At 46.1% G+C, this 17,990-nt stretch overlaps 1 protein-coding gene and 1 long non-coding RNA gene across 12 annotated transcripts in view; one reads left to right on the top strand and one right to left on the bottom strand.

The window, feature by feature from the left end:
- SHROOM3 (shroom family member 3) overlaps positions 1-8,136 on the top strand; it is a 154,614-nt gene extending 146,478 nt beyond the window's left edge. For 10 of the 11 annotated variants that reach the window (XM_066996300.1, XM_048055005.2, XM_013193709.3 and 7 more), the window contains 4 exons: positions 780-1,298; positions 2,138-2,288; positions 6,241-6,513; positions 7,122-8,136. In XM_066996300.1, coding sequence (XP_066852401.1) covers positions 780-1,298; positions 2,138-2,288; positions 6,241-6,513; positions 7,122-7,481 — 1,303 coding nt within the window. In that variant the 3' untranslated portion in view covers positions 7,482-8,136. The remainder of the gene's footprint in view (positions 1-779; positions 1,299-2,137; positions 2,289-6,240; positions 6,514-7,121) is intronic. The other variant, XM_066996301.1, reaches the window with a different exon arrangement.
- On the bottom strand, positions 5,081-16,068 carry LOC136790738 (uncharacterized). Its single transcript, XR_010831231.1, has 4 exons — positions 14,740-16,068; positions 11,338-11,366; positions 10,916-11,087; positions 5,081-7,554 (listed from the first exon to the last, which is right to left on the bottom strand). It is a non-coding gene; the product is annotated as an uncharacterized lncRNA (long non-coding RNA).
- Between the last annotated feature and the right edge of the window lie 1,922 nt (positions 16,069-17,990).

Here is a 17,990-nt window from a genome sequence, read left to right as displayed (position 1 = left end):
CATCAGCAGATGCATTGACAGGTGCTTAGCGGGCAAAGCAAAGAGGGTGATGAGTGAGGAAATATCCTGGTCTCATTCTCCCTGCACTTCCTTAGTGGGTTTCAGTGGGCTTGCTTCTCACTCAGTCCAGCATGAAGAGTTAAAATGGCTGCTTACTCCATCCAGTTATTGTGTTTTGAGAGAGAACTATGAAAATTTGTCTTTTTCCAAACTGTTAGACTTCCCAGAGTACATTTTAGACCTGGCATGAAACAATCCTGTTATGAAACAAGGAACATGTGCCAAGAAGTGACAACACAAATATGTCACAGTAACTCTGTATAGTGAATTTTTCCTGAAGGATAGGATTTTGGGCTGGGTGCCCAGCTGGTTTAAATCAGCACAGCTTCCCTTGCTCCCAAGGAAGGAGGAGGGATCCTTCCATCAGAGAAGAATCTGGCCAGGGCTTTTCCAACATAAAAAGGACAAATCAAGTGTGGGCTGCTCAGGCTGTCATTCAAAGGTGCTGAGATTCAATGTCCCCATCCCATGAGCAGAAAACAAACTGACTTGTCACTCACTGGTTCTGTGATGGTATGACAAACAGCAGCATCCAGGTAAGGGAATGAAGTGCATCTGGCACCCGTAGCTTCATAGTGTGGGCTTTTCTGTGTTGAAATGCAAAGACAGAAATGAGTGAGAGAGAAAGAAAACGTATTTGTCTTAGGCCTTCATCATCTGTTCACAGAAATCCTGTGTGGTAAGTTTACCTTCATCTCACAGAACTTTTCTGTCCATAGCAGCTTCAGAAGCTTTCCCAAAGCCCTGGCCAAGAGGGAGATAACAGGGTTGGGCACGAATATCAGTGAAAAGAATTGGTCCTTCTCATCGCCTGCGTCAAAGAGGACTAGTTCTCCACCTGCTGTGGATAAGCAGCACCAGTTACCTGCTTCTTCTGAAGGGCCTCAAAGCTCTGATAGACAGCCCACAACTCAACCTGATAGCAACCACAGAGAGCCAGCAGTTAACACCGGAGAGTCAGAAAAGGGCAGCCCAGACTCCGGGACACTCAGCACAGTTCCTCCGGTGAAGACAAAGAAAAAGAGCCCAGAGGATCTTAAGTCAGAGGCTCTAGCGAAAGAGATCATCCATAAAGACAAGTCTCTGGCTGATATCCTGGATCCAGACTCCAAAATGAAGACAACCATGGACTTAATGGAAGGGCTTTTCCCTAGTGGAACCAGCTTGCTGAAGGAGAACAACATGAAAAGGAAGATGACACAGAAGAAATCTAGCAGGACAGCAGCAGAAGATAACACGTAAGCACTCTTTGTTTGGCTTGTGGGTTAATGTCACAGCAGAACTCACTGCTTGCTTGCTTTTAAGGACAAGACTGTGCCAAATTTTTCCTCACTGGCAGAGTGAGTTTCTCAGGTCCCATGCATGAGGACTGGCAGGGAGCTTCGAATGCCCTTTCTCGTGAGCTTGACTGTGCATGGCCTTTGAGCTCACCTCTCTGGACCATGTAGAAAACGATGCCGAGCTTGGTGACCGGACAGGAAATGAACCATCTCTGGAGGTGTTGTTTGATTTTGCTCTCTTAATTTTTGTAATTGGAAGCAATTCAGTCCAAAGAACACAGGTACAACAGTAAAATAAGGACCAAACCAGTGGTGGGCAGAAAGCTAATGAGAGGCCCAGTTTCGAAAGGAGGGGTGGGGATGCCTTCTTATTACAGACAGACAAAAAGATCAGCCCAAGTCCTGCAGCGTAGCTGTTCTAAGGTAGAGACTTCCAAAGGATAGCTGGAGAACCACACAGCAATAAGTGGTAATGCATGATGATGCCAAATAAAATGATCAGTTTAGCCATCACCAGCTGCACTGTGCTGATTTTTCTCTAGCAAGGATCTGTTCCTGGTCAGAGCAGTTAACCCGTCAACACTTAAACAGAGCGGCTGTGCTGTTCTGCACAGGGAGGGAGATGAAAGCGGCTGACGTGCACCCTCTGATGGTGAGAATCAGCCATTTCCTTCGTGGTTAACAGCACTGAGAAGGTACCAAAGAGGGAGTGCTGGAACACCATGGATCTAGGCATGGGAAAAGCCAGGCTCAGACTGACCAGACTGACCTCCTCCTTTCTCTTCACTGTGGTGTAGGAGAGAAGAAAAGGAAGCTCCTGTAACCCTGGTCACCTGCCCTGCTTATTACAATGTTTCAGCACCCAAAGCAGAACTGCTGAATAAAATCAAAGACTTGCCAGATGAAGCAGGGGAGGAAGAGGAGCTGCTGGACATCAATGAGAAGAAGGTAAATTCAAAGTACACACCATCACTTGCTGTTTACATTCCTGAAATAATAATAAACCCTGAAGTAAAGTGCATTTCTATTTGATGTCAGCGTTTGGCTGATACAGCCCTCAGTTGCGTGAGGGCTGGCTGCATTTAGGCTGCTTGTGAAGCTTCATTGGGGTGACTCAAATTGAGTGAAGAGGGTTAATCTGACTGCACATTTGAGTACAAATCTCGCACAACCCTGAGGCTGGCCTGTATTGTGCCAAATGGTGAGCATACAGCTTGTAAGAGACAGTCCCTGTCCCATAGCAAGGAAGTAAAAGGGAGAGGTGGAGTCACTTGAGCAAGCTCGGCTTAGAAACAGGAACAGAGTCCAGCTGGTGACTGCACTGTCTCGGTGCGTGAGGTTTCACCTTATGATTTTCCTCCTGACCAAAACCAATTTACCCATTTTACCTGCTGCCTGCACGCACCACCTCCAGAGGAATGTTGGTTACTCCTTTTTCTCACACCTTACTGTTTTCACTGAGGCACTGAAAACTGTGCTCCTCAGCAGTTCAGTCAGCACAGCCTCGATGCAATGACTTGGGTGGGGAGGGGGAGAGCAGGGCAGGGGAGGAGGAAACCTTTTCCTCTTGTATTGAGGCGATATTTGAGGAATGGCCCCGCAATTCTTGCTGTAGGCTTGGATGCTCTGTCTTCCAGGGCATTTGCAGGGCCTTCTAATTTGATCCTGTCGTTGTCTCACATTGGTTACCTGCTAATTAAAGATAAGTTGGGAAGCTCACAAATCTCAAGAAGTCTCAGACAGGTTACTTGCGTGTCTGTGCCTCTTTATACACCTATCACCTTCACGTCAAAAGCAGTTATGTCTGCCTGTAAATCTAAAAAGTCCTACATTGACATGGACAGAGTAACATAGTCCATGTTTCATGCTGTTTGTCAGCAGAGTTTAAACATACTGAAGGATAAAAATACTTGTGCAAGTCCCATATACTGTAAATACAGTCCTTAATTCCTCCTGCACTGAAATCTGCACTGGATTTTTGTCAAAGTGCAGGGAATTCATGTGTCTCTAGCACAGCTCGACATTTTCTCTCTGGATCCTCACTCCCATGCCAAGGGTAAAAAAGCAGAAGATAGGAGCCTGGGTGGTGTTTGGGAATGTGCAGTTTGTCCTGCAGCTCTGACTTGGAGAGCTTACCTCTTTTCTTGACATTGCCTTACCATTTCTGTTCTCAGCTTTCACGTGCTAAACAAAGTATGCTCCCTACTAGGCATTAATACAGTGACAGAAACAATGAGATCTCCATCGAAGTGCTCCATAACACAGATTATCAGCAGTGAGTGAGTAGATTAACTCTGAGCATCTGAGATGCAGGTAGGCCCTTGTCAGGTCTTTAGGAGCTGTTACACCTTGCCTCTGGAGTGGTCTAAAGACACTCAGTGCCTGCCACCAATACAAATATCTGTGGTCCTGCACATGTACAGATAATGTGTGTCATATGCTGCTTGATTTATCTGGCCCAAGCCGCTGGTTGTAGAGTGTGCAGCTTCGGAGGTAATCACAGCCCACCATGCCTCCAGTACTTGATTGATTCTTGGGGTGCCGTTCACTTTGAAATCGACTGCCTGCTGATGAAATACGAGGCGGAGGATGCTCCAAGGAGTCAGCGGGCATGCTGCAAGCATCTGACAGGCTTGCAAGTAAATGTGTGCCTGCCACTGGAGGACATGTCCCAGGCCTCAAAGGTTACGTTGGCATGGAAAAACAGAAATCGATGGGAGTGATTAGGCCCAGACAGCGTGATCTGCCTGGCATGTTTGTTCATGGTCTGTGTGAAACAACATTTGCATAGGCATTATCTGAGAAGGCAGCTACTCTGAGAGGTCATTTGGGTAAACTATGCTCATTTCCATTGTAAATGTCCAAAAGAGTTATGTTGGTTTGGGATCATAGGAGAGTCACTGATTAATTAACAAAGCAGTTCCTGTCCAGCTCCCAGGCCTCCAAGAACAAAGGTACTTTGCCCCTGGCAGTCCCGTAGAGCAGGCCTGCACCTTGTGCAGATCTTCCAGAGCAGGTGGAGTGACTGCCACCTCTGAGCAGCTCAGGCCTCCTGAAAACCTGCAGAGGTCAATGCCAGACTTCGTGTCCAGCCCACAGAGCCATGCAATAGGGTTTTCTCCCCTGCCATCATAGTTGTTGAGATTGGATCCCTTCTCCACAGGAGTTGGTCTGGTAATTAATTGGTAAGGACCTCGGATCTTTCTTTTGGAAGTGGCATTAGCATCACAGGAAAAGGAAAGGACAAGTGTTGGTTATTGTCCCTGGATACTACCTGTCATACTGAGGGAAGAATCCAAGTAAAGGAGTTTTGGCTGTCCCTTATCCTACCAGGTGGGATGTAGTAAAAGATCACCTTTTCTCTCCTCTCCCCCTCGACTACTCTACTAAGAAATGGCACGAGTTACCAGTCATTCCAGCTTAAACCTGGTAGCCGACATTTGTTTTAAGAAAATATTTCTCATATTTTATTAAGCTTTTGCATACATGTGGAAGCTGCCAGTGGACTAGTGCAGCCAGAAGACCATGAGCTCCAGAGCACGCACAGAGTGTACCATCTAGTGGTGTCAGCCTCAACAGTGCTCTTCATTTGTTGGCTGCAAGAGCAGCCCCCAGCCTGACCCGCATTTAAAGATCCTCTTTCCTCTGAAGTACAGTTTTAATCCCACTTGAAATTATCATCAGTTTTGATGGAAAGAAGACTGTGCTAGTAAACTTTGAGAGAATATTTTCAGGCAAGCTTGTGATTTACTTACATTTAATCCTGCAGCATCGGTATGCAGAGTAGATTAACATACATGTAATGGTGCCTCATCAGTGCATAAACTGAGACTGAACATAGAAGAGTACGTAAAAGAGACTGAACATAGCCCAACCCTTGTATCAAGAGCTATTTCTACTCTCTATGCTCTCACTTCTGACAGAATGGAAGCAAAAATTGCAAACCCCAGGCCACTGACTTTTGCTTTTGCATGTATATGTCTTTCCCCTAAATCCTAACAGAAATTAGGATCTCCAGCACATGTGCAGCAGTGGTGGTTCTGGAGTAACTGAACCCTGGGGGCCTCCTTTTCTTTGTCAGCGAAACAGTTGCCAGCATTGTCGCAAAATGAGTGTGTGGTCTCCATGTCTTTGATCAGTCACTAAGAAAATCAGAGCATCTTTGGTATAAATGCTTGCCTGGTGCATCTCCACATGAGGCAGCGTCTGCACAGCCAGGAAGTATTGGTGATATCTCATCGGCCACAGCTGAACTTGAGGCTTACACCTCAACACTGAGGCAGCATAGTAGGGAGCAGTCAGTACTTTCAGGGTGCCATAAGAGGGGGAAATACGTGGCAATTCCTTCTTTCCTGCTGAGCTTTGTAACTACCAAGTGCCAGCTCAGTCTGCTGTCATGTCACTAAAATATGGCTTAAAATAATTTTTCTGCCAGTTGTTAGATACAGTTCTGGGTCATGCAAAATGTAACATCATAACAAGGAATCACAGGCTGGGGCGGAGAGCTGGGAAGATGCAGGAGATATGGTTGTAGCTCTTCTCTTAACAGAACCTTTTGAAGGAAGGTGCATACGGTTATCCTCTTTCAGATATATGCATCTGGGTATCAGAATATGGCAAACCAAATTGGATGTTCTTTTTGAAGATGTTCATTGATGATGGAACAAATATATCTTTGTGTAATCTGATCAGGTTATCAGATTCAGATTATCAGCTAAATGTGGAATTTCAGAGTTTTGTCTGTTCCCTGCTTATTGTCTCTTTATGTTTCCTTTGTCAGTCGTTGCTGACTTGACCCTGCTCCTCAGGGACTGTAGCCATATCCTCTTGTTGTCGTCATCCGTATGAGCAGTGTGATCATGATAATAACCGATGTGGCAATGTGTTTCCCTTCTGACAGGCTGAGCTCATCGGGAGCTTGACCCACAAACTGGAAATCCTGAAGGAAGCCAAGGAAGGCCTGCTTGCAGACATTAAGATGAATAATGCTCTTGGAGAGGAGGTGGAGCTGTTGATCAGCGAGCTATGCAAACCAAACGAGTTTGACAAATACAAGATGTTCATTGGCGATTTAGATAAGGTGGTGAACCTCCTGCTCTCCCTCTCAGGACGCCTGGCCCGGGTTGAGAATGTTCTGAGTAGCTTAGGGGAAAATGCCAACAGTGAAGAGCGGGTACGTATCTGCACAACTGCAGCGTCTTGGTCTTTCTCAGTCACAAGAACCTGCTTGTATAAGCTAGGACCTCCAAAGGCTCACAGGGAGGCAGGTGCCTCACTGATTTTGTGTAAGCAGTAGCAAACACGGTTCTGTCCCCAGGAATCTTGATCCCAGTTTGTACAAGTATGTCAGATCCTATGGCTTTTACCTTGAAACAGTGGCTGTGTTTGGCACAGCATGTCTGTGTGGAGGAGGGACTGTGTAGTGGTTTGTGTTGTGGAACAACCCACTGCCTTTTACCTCAGTTGCAGCCACATTTTAACATTCTTTGGGTGGCTGTAAAAGACGAAGTCAGGTTTTCCTGGTAGTTGCTGCTTTTGAGCGAGTTTTATTGACGTTCTTGGGGTCCTTTCTGCCCCACGCTGACTAGAGCAGTTGCAGTCCTGTTCAGCGGGATTCCCATTCATCCATCCTCCTTCCAGAGGCTCCTGACTCTGTGTCCCGGAGCTTAGCAGCCGTCGTTCCTCCCCTAAAGGGGGCAAACACAGTCCTGGGGGGAAGGAGAGGGGAGATAAATGAGTTTGGTGCTGCTGATACTGAAGCGCTCTCTCTGGTATGTGCAGAGTTCTCTGAACGAGAAGAGGAAACTGCTGGCTGGCCAGCACGAAGACGCCCGGGAACTGAAGGAAAACCTTGACCGTCGAGAACGGGTGGTCTTGGAGATCCTGGGCAACTACCTCTCTGAGGAGCAGCTCCAGGACTACCAGCACTTTGTAAAGATGAAGTCCGCACTCCTCATAGAGCAGCGAGAGCTAGACGATAAAATCAAACTGGGTCAGGAACAGCTCAAGTGCCTGATGGAAAGCCTCCCCACAGACTTCACACCCAGGGATGCAACAGCAGCAGCTGCCCTAGCTGCAGCACTTGCTACCTCCACCGGGGTCGGTGGTAAAACGCTTCCAGTGGTCTCATCCTCACTCTAACCTTTCCCATGTGGTCCTGGGCAAAGTCTTTCTGCTTGAGTCTATTTAATCCAAGTACTTTGGAGATGGTTCTCTACAGTGACAATGAACAGAGACAGGTTTAAAACAGGATTTCAATGAAGGAAAAAATAGCAATAATAAAGGTTTTATTTTCCTTTCCTTCCACCACTGCTTCCTGGAAACTTAAATCAGTCTGGAGGGAACTAAACTGTATCTCCTCCTAAACTATATCTCCTCCTGCCAGAGAAGAGGAATTCTCATGAGAAATAAACATGTTACCTTTAATAAAAAACATGACCTGCTTTCTTTCCTCCCTTTCCTGCCTACCTGGCACCTCATTAAATAATGAAGGATCTAAAAGAATGAAGCCTTAAAAATAAAACCAGCCCATTCTACTGAACATTAATGATATTTATATTTTTTAAAGAACAAGACAACGTGTAAGTTTTTGTACATACTCTAATCAGTTACTTGATTCTACTTTGTTCTGTATGTAGAAAAGACATTTAATTTTGTATTTTGTGAAAACATTAACAAAAAGAGGGAACCCCAAAGATAGTCATGCATTAGCCTGGAACATCTCTTCGTGGTTTTGTTGTTGTTGTTTTTTAATATAATAAAGGGCTACAAGAAGAAGCTTCAACCTGTTTTAACACATGCTGAATATACCAGTAAGTGTCCTTATGAAAGACATTTTGACCAGGAAAATACAATCTTTCCTCTTCAGGATCTTTTGATCCAATGATTCTAGAGTTTAAACATGCTTTTAAGAAAACTTGCATCACAGGAGTCCAGGTTAGCATGAAGTAATGAATCTTGCTCTTTACTCACTGTGGAGGTTTGGGAGGAGTCTGTCTTTGTTTTAAATAATCAAACTCATGATCTGTGTTACTGTTGCAGCCTGTTTGCATTTCTGTGAGATGAGAAAGGGATCTCTAATGACATTATTTATAGGCCTGTTTTTGTGAAGGGATGATGTGCAGTAGGACTTTTTTCATAGAGTAGTATCTCATTTGAGATACTGAACCTACTTCATCAGAAATTGATTTACAAGCCAGAAGAGGCATTAACTTGAAATCCTATCATAAGGACTATATTTGCTAGTCAGTCCAACCTGGAATAACTAAATGTGCCCAACTGAACTTTGCTGTATCAATTTACCAAGTGCTAGATGATTGTTGCCAGTTTGCACACAGCAAAGCAGATTGGGGCAAACTCTCTTTTTCTGTCTGGGACATTGCTGTCCTCTCTACTGAGCTGCATTGCCATTTAAACGAAATGGCTAGGAGCTGCCTGAACAGATCACCATTGCAATTGATGAGCCAGACTTGGGTCATCTCTCTTCTAACCTTGCAGAGATTTCCAGCTATGGAAGCAATTCAAGTTTCAACCTTTCTCCAGGGGGTTGCATTGTTCATTACATACTATCTTGCCACCAGGACCAGAGCAGAGATTTTAGTCATGTGGTTTTTAAGATCATTCATTTTGAATTTCATGCCCTGCACATGACTGAATATTACAACAGTTGTTGCTTTCAGTGCTAGTTTTAAATCCCCACTTGTTTTTTTGAATAGCTAATGTAGCTCTTCCACAGGCAGCTTGGCAGGCTGAAAAAAAATACCAGCGCCCTTTTGTCATATCAAGCATCAATTCTCCAATACCCAAAATAAAACCTACTTGATGTTTTAATCTTTTTGAAGCAGCAAATGACGTGACAGCAAACATTTTATTCACTACTATTGAGCTTGAAATGCTGTTCAGGTTTATACAGCATTTCATGAGAACCCTAAGCAGGAGAACTCATTTTTATGCCTTAATAGCTGGATCAAAAAATTGGAAGAAAAAGTATTTTGGAGGTAACTCAAGAATAATTCTTTGTTTAGGATGTTTTCAGGAAACCTAGGGGGAGCTGTTTCCAGCCAATCAAAACATTTAATTTATTCTAAAAACAAACAAACAAACAGAAAAACCTTTCACAGTTCTTTTAGTTATTTGAAAGTTGTGCTCATTTAGATTTTTTTAAGCCACCTTTTCATCTTACACATACCAAAACCAATCAAAAAAACTTGGCAGATTGGCAGGCTTTTGTGAATCATTTGGAACTGGCCAACATTGCCTTTTCCACTTACTGTTTCCTGAGAAAGAAAGCCCTGCAGTCTACCCTCAGGCTAGGAAGAGCCTCCCAGCTAAGCAGGGTCTGCCTGTGTGCAGCAGAAACCAGCACCCATTTCAGAGGCAGCACGCTGGGCTGCGTGGGCTGCAAAGTCCAGCCACCCTCGCCCACGTGTACTGCAGGCAGCAACACCAATTTTCACTCAGTGTGCTGGCATTACGCTGCAAGTCAAGTGTTTCCAAGTGGTGGGCAGTCGGCCAGCTTTGCGGTGGTGGTATATAAGGCTTTACTAAGTAGTGTGTAAAACTGTTTCTTTTGTAGGGTTTCCAGCTAAAAATTTTGAGGTTAAGGGTTCATGGTGGTTTGCAAGAAATTCAGATGTTTGGCATGGCTCTGCAGTCCACCAAGTTTGGGGATTCCTGCTAAGAAAGTCCAATGTGTGCTCCCACTGTACACACAAGCATGAGTTAATGAGGCAAGTGATAGTAATTTATGTTTTTATAATAGCTGAGATCTTCAGGTGAAAAATGAATTAAAGCCTATATTTCTTTATCATTAGGGAAACAGCCTTTGCACAACTTTTTTCAAAAAATGCTCCTCAAACTGCAGGATTTGCTGAGTTTGGCAGAAGCACATCTTGACATGTATTTGAAGGTAACCAATCATTGGCCAAGCCAGTAGATTTATTTCCTAGTAGATTTATTTCTCAGTGCCTTTAGCAAAAAAGGGAGACCTATTCATTGCTCCTTATCCTACTTTGTTTTTCTCTTGTGTTCTTAAAACTGGAGCATAATGGAAACTCATTTCACAGAATGATGGCATAATTTCATGGGACAGGAATACCATGGGTAGAACTTTACAGTTATCGTCTAGTCCTTATATGCTTACTGAAACAAATCTGAATTTGGGGTCTAGCTATGTGAGATTTCCACATCTGAACCCGTAACTATGTGGCTGCAGTGACAAAAACCTGCAAGCTAGATACAGAGTGTGATTTTCATTGCTAGCCCTTCCCTGAAATGCAGTGTCTCACTTATCTCAGATCTGGGGTATTTCCCCTTTCAGCTGCAGCACAGGCTGAGCATTATAGCATGTTCAAAGCAAATTATTCAAAACACATCTTGCAACAGACAGTGGTTCTCAGCAGGTGGGCATTTTAGTTAAAAAGGAGCACTATTTTTATAAATGAAACATCAATTTGGGGTACTGAAATGCAATACTCCACCTTCTACCCTGCTGTGGGGACGGTGGTGCTGCGTGAGTTTGCCAGCCTCTGCAGATGAAGGTGGAAGAGATTCTTCCCAAATTCAGTTCAGAATACCTGGGTCAGGTGCCTTCTCCAAATTGGTCTCTGGAGAAGTCTCTTTCTTTCTCTTCAGACTATCGACAGTCAAAGGATCCTGCAACAGCTACCTGGGCTGTTCAACTGGCTGCAATTGGTGCCTGGCATGGAGTGAAGCGTGCAGTCTTGCTTCTCTAGCTTGAGGCAAATCCTAGTAAGGACAAAGCAGTAGCTCTTTTGATATAGATGGTCAGTTCAAGGTAAAAGCTAGTCGTATAAAAGGGATGTTACTGTGTGATCTGCCTTCCCTACATTCTCACTCTCAGTAAACATCTCAGTTGCAGGGGAAACTTCCAGTTTACCCAGCAGTAACTGGCTTTGCCTTTGAGGACAATCAGAAAAGTCACAGAAAAGAGAGGGGGGCAACATTTTTCCTGAGTTAGCATTCCTTAAATTGTTACCTTCAATTTCCAGCCAATTTCTGAGGGACCTGTCAGGAAAAAAAAAAAAAAGCAGGTATAAGGCAATGTTGGCCCACAGCAATTTTCCTGGCCTTTGAAAGCAATCAAACTGCATTGCTGTCATTGCACCCAGACCCAGCACAGGGAAAAGGAAAAAGATGGAGGCATACACTCACATTGCAATGCTGTCTGTGCAGTGCAGGACATTGAAGCAAGTCTCTTTAGCCTACCTTTCAGTATGTCCTCACATGCTTTCAGCAACATGCTACCCCTGCAGTCTGCTTGGCTGTGCTGTTCCACATGATGTAACGCGCTGTGAAAATCTAGTCATCCGAATTTTCAATTTGCCCTTTTTTTTTTTTTTTTAACTGAGCCCTTGGGCCATTGATGGTCACAAAGAATTCATGTCAGATGCTTTCCTCAAGACTAAATCTAGCAAGCGGTGCTTAGACACTAGCGACTGTTAGTTGTAAGTTCATACACAAGATCTTTTGTGAAGGTTACCTACAAAATCCGTCAAAGGCAGAGCACCGAAACAGTCCATGCATCAGGACTGATCCATCCATCAGCTTCTGGCACACACATTTAGACTGGTCAAGAAGAGGAGCATGCAAATAAACCTGGATGGCATTTCAGAGACACTCCACACAAATCCTGAATATTAACACGGGCAGTGACTCATTGTTTGCAAAACGGGAAACAGCTTTTCATCAGGGAGCCAATGCTTCAAATCGGTGTGAGCAGACTAGGGGCATATCTAGGGACCTGCTCCCCAGGTTTGGCTGGGCTTGATTCACCTAAGAGTTGTTTTTTCCTTTATGTCCCCTCTAGAGGGGATTTTTGTTGACCGTGGCATGGCTTTATGGTTAGGCTGTGTTCCTACAGGACTTTCACTTGTCCCTGCAGCCCACAAGGCACATAAATTCAGTGTTGTATGTTTGTTGTAAATTACAGGGCTTTTCTGGCAATAAGTTACTGAACATTGTTTGTGTTAGGTGACTGAAGATGTGTATGTGTCCAGAGTGGTCTTTGACTAGGAGTTGGTCCTTTCCGCCCCATTTGGCCAAACCCCACTGTCACTCTGCAATACAAATTATAGAAATAGTCTGGATTCAGGGTGGCAAAAACAAGTAGCCTGGGGCTTTTGCCAGATGCTTACATGCATACAGCTCATGTGCATACAGTAGCACAGCCTCCTCAGCTGCAGGTCCAGCTTTCATAAAACACATTGTCTATTAGCACTAAAATCGTAACAAAAAATCCACTTTTTCTTGTCCCCTTGTAGGGTTGGGAGCTGGAGCCATTTGTGGAGAATGGCTGACTGCTGTCAGCACATCTGCTCTGTTTTTTTGGGGGTTAGGAGTAAGGATGTGTTTCCTGTACCCCATAATGAAAAGTTGGTAAATGTGAGCCAGACAGCTTTTTTCTTCCTTTGTGATTCACAACTTGAGACTGTGTATTTCTGTCAGGGTTGCCCAAGATTTCTAATAAAAGTCACCACAGCGTAGCTATTTGGTTGAGCTAAAATAAGACCACGATTTAAAAAATTTAAAAAGCATAGGATTTGAGAAAGAAAAGCCATCGTGGAAGATTTCAAAAGAGAAAATGGCTTTTCTGCAAATATCACTGTGTCGTGCAAGCCAGTTTTGTACGGTGAGGCACTGAGCCAGAGGAGGTGGTGGGCAGGCGCCATTTTACCTCAGGGGGGCCAGGTGGGCGCCATTTTACCTCATGATGGGGCTGGGCAGGGCCTCCCCAGCTGCCTCACATCTGCCACTGCCTCACTGGAGGGAGTAGCGCACAGCAGGGCAATGCCACAGACAACCGTGTGCCCACCCCCCAGCACCAAAATCTCCAAAAAATGTTAGCAGGGCTTGTCCCCCCCCCCAACTGTGTTTTAACCATTAGAACCTGTGAGTAATCAGGGCCAGCGAGGGACAGCTAGGCTCAGGATGGTCAGTCAGGAGCCCACATACAGCATGCTGCTGGGAGCCTCCTGAAGAAGGGTGAGTATATATAATTTTTTATACATTTTTTCTCTACATAGGAAGGCTTTGCAGCCTGGATTTCTCTGCTTGCACCCACTGCGAGTGTGCTGGGGGTTGGGTTTCCATGAGGGTTTCCTCAGAGGGAGGGATGCAGAGTGGGGAGACATGATGGTGCTTGTCTGGGGTTTTTCTCAGCATGGTGTGCAGGCACAGTGGTGGTAGCCGGGTGTTTGTCTTATCCCTTGGCTCCTTTCACCAGGCAGCTTCCCATGGTCTGTACCCACCTGACCCTGAGGGCCTAGTGTCCCACAGCTGCAGCCAGCTTTGTGCTTAGGCTACCATTGTGCTACAAGGGGAGGTGTGTAGTAGAAGTTTCGAGTGCACAGTCCCAGAAAGGAGGGGCAGTTATCAGGTAATGCAGCTTACAGTTTGAGGACAGATTCTGGAAAGTGAGTGGGTGACAGAATTGCCCATTGCTTTGTAAAGAGTGAGACCAAGATCAAGGGAGCAGAAGGTGAGCAGACAAAGAAAGAACATGGCTGTCAGCACGCCCAGTGCTCTTGGAAAAAGCTGACCGGAGGTCACCCTTTTGTACAACACATGCTAATTCCCTTCTTATAAGTATGTTGTTTGAAAGAAATACTCTTGCATCTTTTTTGCCTGTGAATATGTGATTTAAGAGGGAGGTGACCCAACTGTCTCCCCCTTCCCCACCATAACTTTGATTGCCCGTTGGCTTCCACAGCTTTCTCCTTCAGACACTGCTCATACTTACACTATTCCCTGTTTCTGGGTGCAGTGTCCTGCAACTGTCTTTTGAGGCTGTGTTGTAGAGTGGTATATGCACACTTGTGTAGCTACAGTCATTCAGATGGCCTATTTCTGTCAAGTGAAGTTAATGTGAATTGCTCAAGGAAAAGTTATTTTTGAGAAGACAAAGCTGCTGGTCTGTCTGGCCTATTACTACTCTTTCAGGTCCTGCATAAGATTTTAATTCCTCTGTCACCTTTACTTTGTCCCTACTAACCTCTTCTGCAGTTGTGCATTTATTCTCTTTTCCTAAGTGTGAGTTGATAATATACAACACAGTTTGTGGTCATAGTGTAGCCTTACAGCTGCTTTCCAGGGTCTTCAAGGTCCCCTTATGCCTCCCTATGATGCTGTAAGGCAAGAAAGTGCTGCAGCTTTGGTTCCTGGTGAATAACCAAGAATCAAGGCTGACTTGGGTGTAGCAAACTTAGAGGATTCAGTACACACAACCCCCTGTTAACAGGGATCAGTGCTGTTTTCCTCCCTCTCCTGGTCTCAGTGATCGGGCAACCTGTAGGATCTTGATTCTTTCTGGGAAGTGTTACTGGACTGAAAGACTCTCTACAGATGTGACAGGATTTAAATAGAAAGAGAAAACCCACACCTTTAGGCCATGCTGTCTGCTTTTGTGCTCCACCCACAGCAAGCAGAGCTCAGGTTCCTCCCAAGGATACTGAAAAGCAAAGGTCACCATGCGTTTCAAGGAGGACATACTTGGCAGGGAACAAGCTCTGCTTTTACATTTTCTGTGACCCTCTGCCTGCAGCAGGGCATTAGCATTCTTGCTTTCCTGATCTGTCTAACAGAGAAGTTTTATCATCACTCCAGGAGCCAGCTAGAGCATTTCACGTTTACTCTGCCTGTTTAACAGTGTCACTTACAGAAACAGGAGTATTCATAAGTCTGGGACATGGGAGAACAAGACTCAAGAGGCAGGAAGTGCTGGCAAAGGCATGCTTCCTTCCTCCCCTTTCTCCCATTTTGAGGTCTCCTTAGTGGTAGCTGCCAGTGTTAGGAAGCAGGATAAGCCTAATTAACTGTTGTGGAAAGTACAAGGGGGGGTGGGGGGCAGTCACCATGAAGGCACTGTTTGTGCTCTGAGCATAGTGGTCAGGACCACGTGTGGCTAGCCTACCTAGGAGTCAGGACTACCAGCTTAGCATGCAAAAATGAAATCAACTTTTCTCCCGTCAGTGCTGACAGACACATACTTCATCTAATCCACGTAGCTGGCACAGGCACCTGAAGCAAGCTCCACATTCCTCTGCAACATAAGGGCTTTCTACTCCTTTCTAGTAACTAGAACGCCTTATAATTTAGTGTACCTTCAGACATTAAAACAGGGAGAGAGGGGAACAAGCCAAAAGCCATTTTCTCCCCTCCTACCACAAAGTTTCAATAGCCTTCAAAAAAAAGCCCTCAAGACTTACTTGACAAGGCAAAGCATGAGCCTTTCTGTGATTCTACGTAATGCAGTATACACAGGACAGGAGTTACAAGCACCATTATCTGTGCCTATGTCCAGTTCAGATGAGGTAGTCCTGCAGCATAGCCAGGCTCCTGCAATGCAGGGATGCACATGCCATCCCCACCTTTTTCCCCCACACAAGAGATGGGTTACAGCAACCCCTTCCCAGCACATGCACAGTGGAAAATTTTGCTGAGCCTCTGAGCCCTCTGGCATTCCCCATACCCACGTACCCCCCTGGAGAGACAAGCACCCAGAAAGCCTCCAGTTCATTTGCACTCCACAAGTCCATCACCATCATTAGCTGCATCAGCTCTGGAGGTATCACAGTATCACAGATTTCTAGGTTGGAAGAGACCTCAAGATCATCGAGTCCAACCTCTGACCTAACACTAAGTACTCCACTAAACCATATCGCTAAGCTCTACATCTAAACGTCTTTTAAAGACCTCCAGGGATGGTGACTCCACCACCTCCCTGGGCAGCCCATTCCAATGCTTAATAACCCTTTCGGTAAAGAAGTACTTCCTAACATCCAACCTAAAACTCCCCTGTCGCAACTTTCGCCCATTCCCCCTCGTCCTGTCACCAGGCACGTAGGAGAACAGACCAACCCCCACCTCTTTACAGCCTCCTTTAAGGTACCTATAGAGAGTGATAAGGTTGCCCCTGAGCCTCCTCTTCTCCAGGCTGAACAAGCCCAGCTCCCTCAGCCGCTCCTCGTAAGACTTGTTCTCCAGACCCCTCACCAGCTTGGTCGCCCTTCTCTGGACTCGCTCGAGCACGTCCATGTCCTTCCTGTAGCGAGGGGCCCAAAACTGAACACAGTACTCGAGGTGCGGCCTCACCAGAGCCGAGTACAGGGGCACAATCACTTCCCTAGACCTGCTGGCCACACTGCTTCTTATGCAGGCCAGGATGCTGAAACCAACATAGCCCCATCTCCGTATTTGTGCCCACAAGGTGAGTGGCAAGACACAGCTGTAACCCATGCCCTTCTAGCAGAGCTCCAAGAAGGCCTCCATAGCAGGGCTGCCGAACAGCAGAGAGAAAAGGGTGTCCGTAAGCTGCCCCCAGATCAAGTCACCTCACAGATTCCTCAACTCTACAGCAGCTGCTGCAGTACAGGTCAGGACAGTGTTACTGCCACACAGCACATGTGCTGGCACAAGGGCAGCAGGACTGCAGCCTGTCAGCCTCCCCATAAGAAGTATTCAAATGTCTGAAATACTCCACAGAGGATTACTCCCCTACCCCAGCAGCTGGCCTGGCTGCTCAGCTGTTCAAAGCAACTACAGCCCTGGTCCATGGCAGCCCTGCTGTCAGAGATTAGCCAACAGGAGTCAAATTCCACTTCAGCAGCATTTGGCTAAGGTAGCACCTTGCACCAGCACAGTTGAGGTCAGGACTGTCACAGCTGTGACAGCCACAGGGCTGGCCCCACAGACAAGCAGCCTGCCCAGGCTCCCACTCCACTCAGCAGGCAGGGCTCCATTACCTTTCATCAGGTCCTCAAACGCTGCAGCAGTCCCAACTCAGTCCCTCTTTTGGCATGGCTAGCAGGCAGCTCGGGAATGGGTGTAGCAGACACTCCAAGGCATTGCATGAGCAGAGCAAAGAAGTTTTAAGCAGAAGAGACAATTCGCTAAGCTTATTTTTAGGTGCCTAACTGCAACTACTTGTATTTGGTGCACTCGGGATCCAACAGCTCTAGTTGGTACGTGCCTTGTTACCCATCCCTGTCACATGGCTGAGCCCACAGCCTCATGGGGTAACATGGAGCTGGTCTCCTACAGCATAGAGGCTGCAGTTTGTGAAGCAGCACAAGTAGCCTGGATGCTCTCCCAAGACCTGCTCCTAAGCTTTCTGTCAGGTCTCACCTTTCACTCTGTGTCTTTTCCCCATGTGTATTTAGCCTGACTTGCCTGCTCTTCTCTGCTGCTCAGGTACACCGGTGCCAGCCTGCAACATACCCAGCCACTGAGCATGCTTGTGGAGAGCCAAGCTTTCTGTAAGAGCACAAGCCATGCCCCATACCCCGCCTCCACTGCCCTGTCCCTGGGGAGGAAGATGGGGCAGAGGTGGCACAAGACATGCCTGATACTTGTTTGAGCTTCCCTGTCACAGCAGCCTGGCTGGGACTAGCCCCAGAGTTTGGGAACCAAACAGAGACCACTTACTGCAGCAAACAGGGTTAAGGGAACATCTACTGCTAAGGTAGCTTGAGTCACAGTAGGTCATGCTTTGCCAGCCATGTGGTCCAGCCCTGTACCAGCTGCAAGGCACTGTAAATAAGCACGTAAGTGGATACATAACCTTTCCCCCCGTCCACCCCTGTAGCACACACAGGAGCAAGCAAATTAGAGCAGGAAACAGCAGAGAAAGCA

This window comes from Anser cygnoides, chromosome 4 (assembly GCF_040182565.1).
Source record: "Anser cygnoides isolate HZ-2024a breed goose chromosome 4, Taihu_goose_T2T_genome, whole genome shotgun sequence".
Lineage (NCBI taxonomy): Eukaryota > Metazoa > Chordata > Aves > Anseriformes > Anatidae > Anser > Anser cygnoides.
This window is presented reverse-complemented; position numbering and strand designations above follow the sequence as displayed.